At 41.1% G+C, this 12,187-nt stretch overlaps 1 protein-coding gene across 1 annotated transcript in view; it reads right to left on the bottom strand.

Moving 5' to 3' along the window:
- Window positions 1-12,187, bottom strand: part of NALCN (sodium leak channel, non-selective) — a 2,264,872-nt gene that overhangs the window by 506,873 nt on the left and 1,745,812 nt on the right. Inside the window, exon 16 of the mRNA XM_069205064.1 lies at window positions 4,563-4,704. Coding sequence (XP_069061165.1) covers window positions 4,563-4,704 — 142 coding nt within the window. The remainder of the gene's footprint in view (window positions 1-4,562; window positions 4,705-12,187) is intronic.

Here is a 12,187-nt window from a genome sequence, read left to right as displayed (position 1 = left end):
GTTCTGAAAAAAAATATTCGCAAAAGGATATTCCTCCTGAGGAATTTCTGATGAGGTTTTTGATACTGTGTTACAACTTTAACCTAGAAGATTTAAATTAGCCTAGCTTTATTTGCTTTTCGGGGATTTTGCTGGAACCATTTATCATTATCGCACCCTTAAAACTGGCGAACTCGCCTAACTTATGTTTGATGAAAAGTAAAAATCCCTTAATAGAGGCCACTGACATGTGCAAAACACCGTAGCTATTTATTGATGAACTTTATGATGTGATCAGATGTAAATTTACTGACACACTCTCGAACACATCCTTGACACTCTCTTGACAACATCTCTAAAACATAGAAGACAGCCCTTGGAAACCTATCTGAGCGTTCTTACAGTACAAAGCTCAATTGCAAACATATGACCGTCAGAGGCAGTCGCCGCAAATCTCAAGGGGAAGGGCAGGGGAGAGGACGGAGACAGAGAGGTAAAAAAAAAAAAAAATACCTTACCGCCATTTCCATCTCCTGCTGCCTCGTGCTCCTCTTCCCCACCAGCACAGGCTCCCCAGCAATTCTGGTGCTGCTCTAATGCTGAAGCTAGCATGAATGCAGTATCAGGATTTGGTCTGAGCTGCAGTGACTGTCGCTAAAACACAGCCCTTGGGTCTGTGCAGTTTCTCTAGCCCAGCTGGTAAACACAACCGGGCTGGAGAAACCTAGGTGTGCATGTGTGTTTGGCCTGCCTGAGGCAGCCAGCCAAACACACATGCACACTTTGGTGACCTCTCCCTCTCCCACCTCCCATGGCCCAACCACGCCCCTCCCTGCATTGCTGCCTGAGCCAGCAGATGAAAATAAAATGATAGCTCAACTATCGTTTTATTTTTCATCTCCTGGCTCTTGGCCACAGGTGCGACCCTCCTTCGCATTGGTTAAGGAGACGGCCCTTAACTGTGACCGCTGATTATAGTTTATACTGTACTCCTCTTCAAAGGCTTAGATTGCCGGGCTCCAAGTTTTGTTGGAAGTGTGGTAAAAATGTAGAATATTATTTTGCTAAATTCCTCAAATAAGGCCTGATTGCAAGTGCCTTGGACAGTGTCGCTGGAACTATGAGTTGCTGGAGGTGCTGCAGCACATTCAGATAATTTTAATGTCCAGATGGAGAAAGAGCAGTAAAGCTCACTGGAGTGTGATTTTAGCATCAGCATCAGCTGTGCTTTCACAGACTGTCGAAAGTTAGCCAAATTCCTTTGACAACCCGCTGCTAACTTATCTTACCCCAAAGATTTATACATTTTCTCTGCCTGTGAAGTTTTTATCTTCACCTTAGTGACACGCTCCCTGTGGTACTGCTGTGCATGGTAAAAGACAGGAAGATATCAAATATTTTCTAACACACATGAATAAACAAAAAACGTGTTTGCTTTGCAAAGTAAGCTTTAAAGTATTTTCAAATAGCCCAGCCGCATGCAAAGCACACGAGGCTCACTGACTTCTGTAGCTTGCTCAGAGCAAAGTGGGTTCAGACAACCGAGGGCACGTTTTTGCTTTAAGTGATGCACAGAATGTTGAACACGTATAATGAATAATTTATTGAGTTCTTATTTGATACAATTCCTCTTTTAGCAGCAGTTACATTTTTCACACACCTAATCCTTTCGCAATGTGGTATTAGGGCCAGCATCCCCTGTCGAAAAATTGTTGTAGCAGCTTTGGCCTCAAAGAACAGGTGCTATTTTCCCACTCCTTGAATACACATATCATGTTTAGAATATAGCAGGTGTGATTTTATCACAAGTCGAACTCATTGCAAGGGGGGATAACGTGTGGATATTTGTATTTTCCACATCTTTGTACTTTTCATCCAATAAATATCAGCATGTATAGATGAAAAATCTCAGGTCGGAAAAGTTCAATTCAACTCTGCAAGGGCGCAACAGTTTTATGAGGCACGTGTAATCCAGGCCTTACTAAACCAAATCAACTAATAGACTGAGGAAACTGACAGAATAAACCCAGTCAAAAGGTGATTTATTTAAGTTGGAACAGAAAATCATTCACCATCGAGATGTTTCCAACCTTGAGGGCCATTTGGGACCTGGTGAAACAGTACAATTATCCAAAAGTAGAGTTATAAGATACTTTTGCATTTCCTCTGCATTAGGATATGGCTGATAATACTACAACCGTGGGGAGGTCATCAACCATATTTTATGGTCTCAAAGGCTGTTGGAATATACACTGGTTTGGATGAGAAATATATATTGCCAGGAACCACTTTACCATCAATTAATCATCATTAACACTTAATATAGTGGTAATGGCTGATGATATGGAAGTGCAACCCTAGGCCATCCCTGCCATATTTACCAGCCGGTTCGTATCCCCTGTGTGGTTGAATAGACATCCTCTCTGAGGAAATACATGCATTCTGTGAGCAAACACAATTTTTGCAGATAGATGTAATGAGTTAAGTGACTGTTTCTACATCCTCCAGCATCACAGAACGATTATGATGTTCTGCATTATAGTTAGTTGTGCTCATTGTTTCAATGGCATAGGACTCTATTGCTTGACTCCTGTTTCTCACTATCATTATCAGGGAGAAAGCAGTGAAAATGAGGGAAAAGCAAAGAGAGGGCATAAGAGAAAGCAGTAAAAATGAGGTAAAGCCAAGAGAAGGCACTCACAAAATGGGGGAAAAGTAAGGAGAAATCAGTAAAAACAAGGGAAAGCATGGAGCAGGCACACAAAAAACAGGGGAAAAAGCAAGGAGAAAGATGTGACAAAGAGGGAAAAGCAAGGAAAGGGCACACAAAAGGCAGGAAGAAAAGCAAGGAGAAAGCAGTGAGAACAAGGGAAAAGCACTCAAGAAAATGGGGAAAAAGCAAGGAGACCACAGGAGCAAGAGCAATGAAGCAGTATGGAGAGAGCTGGGCCTAAGACCTGCTCAGTGGGGTCCTACTGCAGCCTTCATTAAGTAGGTCCTGGGAGGAGGGAGGTGTGCTGGGAGGTGGTGGGCAGGGCTGGGCAGGATGCAGGAAATACTAGGTGGCTGGCAGGAGCGGCAGCCTGGGAAAGAGCAAGGAGAAAGCAGTGAGAATGAGAGAAAAGCAAGGAGAGGGCACACAAAAAATGGCAGAAAAAGCAAGGAAAATGAGACAAAGGAGAAGGCATACAAAAACAGGGAAAAACCAAGGAGAAAGCAGTGAAAATGAGGGAAAAGCAATGAGCGGGCACACAAAAAATGGAGGGAAAAGCAAGGAGATAGCAGTGAAAACGAGGGAAAAGCAAGGAGAGGGCACACAAAAAGTGAGGAGAAAAGCAAATAGAAAGCAGTGAGAACGAGGGAAAAGAAAGGAGAAGACACTCAAAAACAGAGTAAAATCAAAGAGAAGACAGGAGCCAAAGCGATGCAGCAGCACAGGGAGAGCTGGGTCTGGGGTCGTGCTGCGGCCTCCATTAAGTAGGTCCTGGGAGGAGGGAGGGAGTACTGGGAGGTGGTGGGCGGGGCTAGGCTGGAGGTGGGAAATAACAGGTGGCAGTCAGGAGTGACAATGAGGGGAAAAGCAAGGATAAAGGAGTGAGAATGAGCAAAAAGCATGTAGAGGACACAAGAAACTGAGGAAAAAGCAACGAAAAGCAGTGAAAACAAGGGAAAAAGAAGGAGAGGGCACACAAAAAATGCGGGGTAAGAGCAAGAACAAAGCAGTGAGAATGAGGGAAAAGCAAGGAGAAGGCACTCAAAAAGCAGGGGGAAAGCAAGGAGAAGAAAGCAGCAAATGTAATGCAACAACATGAGGAGAGCTGGGCCAGGGATCTGCTCTCCCCGTGCTGCTGCATCAAATGCAGTTGAATGAAATACAAGTTTGTATCCCGTTATTTCAGTTGTACGGAAAACATCTTGTACCTTACCTCTTTCTCTTCAAAATAACTGTACAATTATTGTAAGATTTGAGAAACTTAAGCAAGCTTGTTCAAAAGGTGTCAATGTCTACAAACTAAGTGTTGGACTTACTAAGCTTTGTGTAGGTGTTTGCTTGGTACAACAAACGCAAAACATTGTGCCTATTTAATATACATTATAAATTCAATAAGAGAAGTGCAAAATTGAATTGTGCTGCTCAACTATTAGTAAATCTATTCTAAGTTATGCTAAAGTACTTTTAAGTACTTCCTTCATCCCTACTATGGTGAATCTCACTCCATTGATAGCATTTAAAAGTAGGCAAAGGACTTTGTGGGTGGGAGATGCACCCGAGACCACATGACTACATGACTACAGCCCTTCTGGAGCACTTTTGAGCCAAGAGATAAAATGCCATTTATTAAAAGGTAGGAGGCAAAAATAGATAGTCCCATTCTGGTGCAAATTGTCTAGAAAGGAAAGAAAGGGATTCTGTACCTTCAAAACCTCTAGATCTCAAGTTCTAAAAAAGTTGCAATATCTGAAGAATTTAAATATGTGCATAAGGGACAAACAAATTAACGTAACAAAGTGACAAAGTAATGATCAAATGAAATAGAACATAAAATCAACTGACACAAAAGTGAGTTTGAATACACGCTTACCTTCTGATCAATGTATTTATTTTCCTCAATCCCAGATCTTTTGGAGTGGTCGCAAGAGGAGGAGGAGGCCGACGGAAGTCTGCGTAGTAAGCAACTGGTGTCCTGTTGTTGACGGTCAATAAATTGCTTCATAAAACTTTCCCTTGAATAAGAAAAGGCGGGTGGAAACAATTTATTGAGAGGAATATGCCCCACTTTCATACTTCTTTCATAGCTGGGCAAACTAGATGCTTTACTCTGAGATTAAGAGGGAGCTCCCAACTGGCTGTTAAAGGAACAATGTTTCAATTAAACACTGAAACATATTTAGGGATGCTTCACGACGACTTTAGGAAAATGATGTGGTCATACTGCATCAGCCCTCATTATGAGATGCGAGGAATCAAGGGGTGAAGATTCTGGATCATGAGATACAGATTTTATTACAAGACTGAAAGCTCATATTATGCTTTCTTTTCTTGCTTTAATCAAACAGCAGCCAAGAAACAACAATACCCACAAAATCATGTGAAAAAGACAACTACAATATTACATCATAATGTGAACACCAATCACATGTTGAATATGAATATATCTATCTTGACTGGAAGCAACAAGCCCTCTTCTCTTGATACTCACAGTCAAAATAAGTAAACTGCTTGTTAAAATTAATTAATTTATTGCGATTCAAATGTTATTTTAAAAAAATGTTTTAATTTATATTATATCATTGCGCTAGCTCTGCATGCGCTAATACTGTCCCGTTTCCCCCCTGCGAGAACTTTTATGTTGTTTTAAACATTCACCTTTATATTATTCTAGGTGACGCCCCTCTCCCTCACTTGCCTTCTCATCGCTGTGGCACGTGACTCCTTTTCACAATGGCTCAGTGAGGGCGTTTTCTCTCCTGGTTGCCTCTCCTGCTCTGCACTTTGGCTGGACATGCCTCCAGGCCCAGGTTCGCTCACCTCTCTCTCAAGTTTAACCCATTAGGGCTGGGTTTTTTCTCTCATATTTATTTAGAATTCATGTAAATTAGTTGTTCCAACTGTTTTTATTTACACTTTCTAACAGATTAATTTTACTTAATTTTAATTTAATTTTCACCTAATTCCAGGTTAATTTTAAGCCTACATTATGACTGATAGTGACCAGTCTCAAATTTTAAAAGGCAATTTGAAATCCTTCATCATGGATTTAGTCCAGCATGCAGTATCAGTCTCAATGCTGGATATATCAGAAACTTAGACACATCTATTTCTAAGATGTTGCAAAACCCTGCTGAGATTCCTTGTAAAAAGGGAAAGAAACGTGCTGCTCCTTTGGAGCTTCATAAAGGTGTTTCTATAAAGTTTGGGCCTCCTGCCCGAGAGGAGAATAATACTTCGGAGCTTGCCTCTTCTCCCTTTAATACTGTTGATCTCCATAACACAGATAGTGATGGGAATGATGTTGGGGATGATATCTCATCCCATTTTGAGTTTAATAGCAGCGTTTATAGTGGGCCCTCGTAGAAAAGGAGAAACATTTCTCCTTCAGAGATTTCTTTCCTCACTACATCTTTTGATTTGGACGACCAAACTGGACTCCCAATGTTTGACCCTACATCCATTCATCACCATAATTCATCTGAATGGTTCCCTTCCGACCACGTGTCAGATTATATTTCCTTTTAGTTAAGACACTCCCTTGATAAGCCTATTAGAAACAAGTTAAAATCCGAATGTCCTTGCCCCTCCCTTCCCTCCAATGTGACTGATACCACCGTAATTGACCCTAATATGCTTTTATTTTTTACTAAATTTAAAGAGGTTGACCGAGCCTGGTCTAACTGCCAGGACAGATTGTTAGATCTGATTGGTCCTCTAATCAGGATTTTAGATTTGGCCGAAGAAGCCAAAATGGAAGGGGAAGATGTGGACCCTGACACTCTTTTCAATTGGGCACAACATGCAGTCTGTATGTTGGGTAATGCCAATTCCTAAATATCTCAAGAACAACAAAAGGGCCTTCTGCTCAAGATAGACCCAACATTAAGCAGTCTGGCAACCAAAAAGGAGGTTCCTGAAGCTCAAGGACTACTTTTAGGAGACTCTTTCATAAAGGAAATGGGCAAGTACGTGTCTACTTTTGCTGCAATAGATAAGGCACAAACTTCCATAAAGAAAATTTTCTCCGATTGGGTTTTTGGCAGGGCCGGCAAAGGAAGAAGCTGTTTTGCCAGCCGTTATGTTTCAAGAGGTCAATACCTCAACAGAGGCTCCTATAATCAAGGCTATCAACATAATTCCAACCAGGGATATAAACCCCAGTTCTACCCCCATCGCTCACGTGGGTACCCCAACAGGGGCTTGAGAGCCAGAGGAGAACAACTCTCAGGTAAGAGTTTCCAGTTCTGGCCTTCCTCTCATTGGGGGCAGGTTGGGAAATTTTCTAGACGCTTGGTTATCTCTGATTTCAGATCCTTGGGTAATTCAAACTGTTCAAGGCTATTGCATAGATCTCTATAGGACCCCTTTCCAAGATCAATTTCCCCAACCCCTAATGTTTACCAAAGAACACCATCTTCTAGTTCAAGAACAAGTTCAATCTATACTCTCAAAACTAGCTATAGAACCAATCCTCTTCAATGCCTCAGTTTCCTCAGTGACATATTCTTGGTTCTAAAAAAGAACAAGAAACATCGGCCTGTCATAAATCTTAAATCCTTCAACAATTTTGTGGTTTATCGTCATTTCAAAATGGAGACCATCATCCATCTCAGAGATATCTTACTTCAGAACAACTGGTTAGTGTGCCTGGATTTTCAGGATCCTTATATGACGATTCCCATTGAGCAATCTTACAGGAAGTTCCTTCAATTCCAAGTCGGACAGGATGGGGCACAAGGTGTGGTCATCTCTGGGCTGGCGGTACATGGTCCACACAGGAGTCATTACTGCACTTCAATTGTTTAGAGATCCTTGCAGGTTCCTTTGTCATCCAATACTTTATCAAAGACCGAGTACAATGCACAGTTGTTCTTCGCTTGGAAATCCTTTCAGCGGTAAGGTAGATAAATCATCTGGGAGGTACAAGATTCAAACCTCTGCCAATGTTAGCCAAGAGTCTTTGGGAATTTTGCCTTCCGAGAAACATTTGAGTCACAGCAGAATATCTCCCTGGCAAATTGTACACTGTAGTGGACTGGTTTTCAAGACACCTATACGACTCAAGTGATTGGAAGCTTCATCTTTCAGTGTTCAATCTTCTTTCTTCAATCTTTGGCATCATGTCAATAGACCTGTTTGCTTTATGCACCAATATCCAACTTCCCTTCTTTTTCAATTGGATACCAGATCCTTTGGCTATTGCCACGGATGCGTTTCACCAAACATGGCCTCAGACCCTTTTGCATGCTTTCCCTCCCTTCCTCTTCATTGCCTGAGTTCTAGCTCAAGTCCGCAGACAACAACCATCCCTAGTACTTGTTAGTCCTTTCTGGCAATCTCAGCCTTGGTTTCCAACTCTATTGGAACTAATCTCGGACTTTCCGATACTCATTCTTCCTTTTCCCGGCCTACTCCTCGATCCACAGGGACACAGACACAACCTTATTCTGGACGGCTCCCTATATCAAGTAGCTTGGGGGATTTCAGGGCTTCCTGGAGAACCCCAGGAATTTCAGAAGATGCTATTCAGTTCATCCAACAATCCTGGGCTCCCAAAACCGCAAAAGTTTACAAATCAGCCTGGTTGGCATGGTGTAGTTGGTGTTTGGACAGGGATTCTGACCTCTTTTCAGCAAATGTCACACTGGTGGCAAACTTTCTAGCTTCCCTTGCTGCCCAAGGCAAAGCTTAAACAACAGTCAATACTTATAGATCTTCAATTTCCTCAGAACACATCAGAGTGGACGGAGGACCCATCGGAGAACATCCTTTCGTATGTCGTCTGTTGAATGGAGTACATTTTGCCAAACCTCCTAGTCCTAAATACAATATTATGTGGGATGTTAATCTTGTTTTACGCCTTTTTCTCTCATGCCCAGATAATGATGAATTATCTCTAAAACACCTATCTTCAAAACTAACCATGCTGTTATGTTTGGTTTCTATCAAACGTGTATCCAATGTTAAAACTCTTGACGTACCTTCTTTCCACTACTCCTCTTTGGGTGTCTATTTTCAAGTTCATACTACAACTAACCTGTCAACTGTAAACTATAATTTTTTCGCTTCTCAAGCAAAATTGTGCATTGGTAATTGCTTAAAGTGTTAAGTTTCACGAACTGCCGATTTTAGAAGTCTATCCTCTTCCAAACTCCTGGTATTCTTTCAGAAACCACACAAACCAGTTCCTATTCCTACTTTAGCTAGATGGGTTAAATGGGTTATGTCTCTAACAGGGATTTCCAATCCTTCCTTTGGGGCCCATTCAGTTTGGGGAGCCGTGGCTTCTAGCACCTTTTGGGCTGGTGCCAATTTACAAGATATTTTAAGATCTGCAGATTGGTCCAATAAAAATACTTTTAGAACCTTTCATTGTAAACCAGTTGACCATCTATCTCAAACGGTAATCTCTATGCTTTAAACAAGCATAATATGAGCTTCCGGTCTTGTACTAAAATTGAGGTTTTCCTAGCCTTGGTGTCTGACAGGCAAGATGTTATTAAAGACACAGAGGTGAATATTATCCCACCACAGTTCTTTAACCCGCTATATTTTCTTATCACTGCAGTTCCGATGTCTTCAACCAGCTTATTTGTTTCCATCTAACACAAGAGGCTCATCTCACCTTCTGGATTTTTCCAGTAGGATGACTTCTCTGGATCCACCAGGACTCTGTCCTTTTTATGGACACCCTGAAAGACTTGCTGTATGCCTTACTGACTCTTGGTTTTTACTTCATCTTATTTCCTTTTTCTCATATTGACTGACTCTAGCAAGAAAAGAGGGCTTGTTGCTGCCAGTCAAGAAAGGTATGCATATTCGTTGTTTGATTGGTGTTCCCATTATGATGTAATACTGCAGTTTTTTTTCCAGGGTTTTCTGGGTATTGTTATTTCTTGGCTGCTGTTTAGTTAAAGCAAGAAAAGAAAGCTAATATTCGCCTCTGTGTCTTCAATTACATCTATTCTTTCAGACATCAATGCTAGGAAAATCTCAATTCTGGCTGACACCTGGGTCTCATGAGTTTAAGTTCCAAAATAGGGAATTGTATGGAGGATCTGCATGAGATTTTTAAATCAGGGGAGACTGGCCTAAACATTTCCTACCTGCTCTGTGCAGGTGGAAACTGACCACAGAGAATTCTCCAGTTTTACTGCAAAAATAAGGCCAGGAGGTTTTCGCACTCAGTAATATTGGGTGTAGGAAGACCAAGCGATTCAGAATCTGCTCGGGCATTACTCCCTAGGGATGCCACTTCTGTCTCCTCATAAGGAGGGCCTTAATATTACTGATATCATGTGGCACTGTAATTATCAGATGTAGTATTACTATATCATACTTTGATTGTACGCATATGCATATAAAAAAACAAATCCGGTGGTTGAACCTTTCTCCTACATCGCTCTGAATGGGTGGAACAATCTGGCACTACACTTTAGAGTCTTCTCTTCACTTCTTGAATTCCTCAAGAAGCTGAAGAGCTAGCTTTTTGAGTAGTCCCACTATGCCCCAGGTTTGGCTAGGCTCAGCACCTGCTCACATCTGCTGAGCACCTGGATACCCTTTCCGGTGATAGTGTGCTCTACAAATCTGCGTGACTTAACACAACACAACACAACATAGCATAACATAGCATAACATAGTATTACATAACCTAATTTAACATTCTGAGTTTTCCCATGTGGAGACTAGCATAAATCCATAAATGCATAATGTAGTTTTTTCATAATGATTTCAGCTTCCATTTTTTTTAGTGAGCACTTTTCAATCATTCACTGATCAGTAGGTTTTCCAGGTAAAATACAAACGGTGAAAAGTATGCAATGTTTGGATTTTTCCAAGTAATCCCAATACAGGAAGAAGCTCCCATTTCTGCCAAAGTCTGAACTACAAGGGGACTCAGAATGAGCCCAAAATGGTCACATTAAGTTATCCACTCTAGTACTTATCCGAAATAGAAGGTAAATAGCATACCCTCCTTTAATGATATAGCAGATTAATATTTCAATCTTTTAAACTTTTCCAATTTGTTTTTCACTTTTTAAAATACTTTGAAGGCATTTTCATTAAAAGCACATATCCCTCAACTAAAACAAAAATATACCTGAAAGCTGCTGTAATCAGAAGCATGGACAACCATCAGCAAAGAACTTCTGTTCAAGCCACGGTAGACCAATTTTCAGGTACTCAGGCAATTTTGTACTTAGCGTGATGCCGCTTATAATTTTTGCCATTTACCGCAGATGCACATTTATTTTCCAATTTCTCCAGACAGAATGCTCCATGGTATAACACCAATGTGCGTCTTTCTGTCACTCAGCTTAAAAACGAAATCTGAAGTGATAAAGTTACCTGCCTGAAATGTTTAGTCTTCTTAGGGATCTCTCTTTTTGTTCCTTACCCCTGGCAGGAGACCACACGCTGTCTGATGTTTGACACAGTAGGCACCATCTATTTAATAGAAGAGTTTAGTCTGGTTTTCATGCTGCACTGAAAATTCAGGTCTGGCATTGCAACCCAACAGCAAAAAGGACAAATTATAGATATTGCAAAGCAGCGCAAAGCGTCCACTATAAATTACTTTTAGGCCATTTTCCAGCGCTGGAACATTTTGTGCCAGTTGGGCTGATAATCTACGATCAGTTGAAAAGTGCATCACAACTCTGCCAGCTTGTTGCCTTCTTAATTCCCGCTCTGGTTCTGCAAGCTTCAGTTCTGCTCTGTTCCTCAAAACGTCTGTTCTGCTCCAGTCTTGAAGGCCTCAGTCTTACTCCACTCCTTCAAGCTCCAGCCTAGACCAGTTCAAATTGTAACTATTTAAAACCACACCCTTGCATGAAACGTCCTGACATTGTGTCACTGTCCCTTGAAGTTTTTATACTGGTGCAGTATGGTACTTATCTTCAGCCGGCATACTCACAGTAACCAGTGTCACTTCTCAGGCTGACAGTCTATCTTCCAGTAGGGCTTGCTTTTTATTCAGGGCCTTTAAGAAAGAGGTAAAGACAAGCCCTAATGTATATATAGCCCTTGACAATTATAAGTCCCGCTCAAAAACAAAGGCTATTAAAATTCCCTGTCACCAAATCATTCTACCTGCTTTCCTCCTACACTTTAAACATTTTTAGGCTGTATACTTAATGGTTCAGGAGGAAAACTATTTTGATTCAAATGTTTGTCACAGTCCTGCTTCATTTAGTAAATGTAACAGTGATGCAATAGAAAAACTTCACCTTTAAACTCAGAAGGTCAAACCTATCAGAATTTAAAAGGGGGAGCAGTATGGTAGTTACTGTAACATCTGGAGTTTGGTTGGTAAGTACCAAAACCCGAAAACTATTCTTCAAAAACTCAGAATATGCGATAATTATTGTATCCAACAACTTCAGATCATCTCTGTGTCAGATTTTTATCGGATGCAATAATTAATTTTCTCTGACTCAAGCCACTCGTAATGAGGTCTTTAGTTTATACAGCTTACAGAAGGGACACCGT

Source organism: Pleurodeles waltl, chromosome 8, assembly GCF_031143425.1.
Source record: "Pleurodeles waltl isolate 20211129_DDA chromosome 8, aPleWal1.hap1.20221129, whole genome shotgun sequence".
Lineage (NCBI taxonomy): Eukaryota > Metazoa > Chordata > Amphibia > Caudata > Salamandridae > Pleurodeles > Pleurodeles waltl.
The sequence above is the reverse complement of the archived record's forward strand: the minus strand, read 5'-3'. Positions and strand labels throughout refer to the sequence as shown.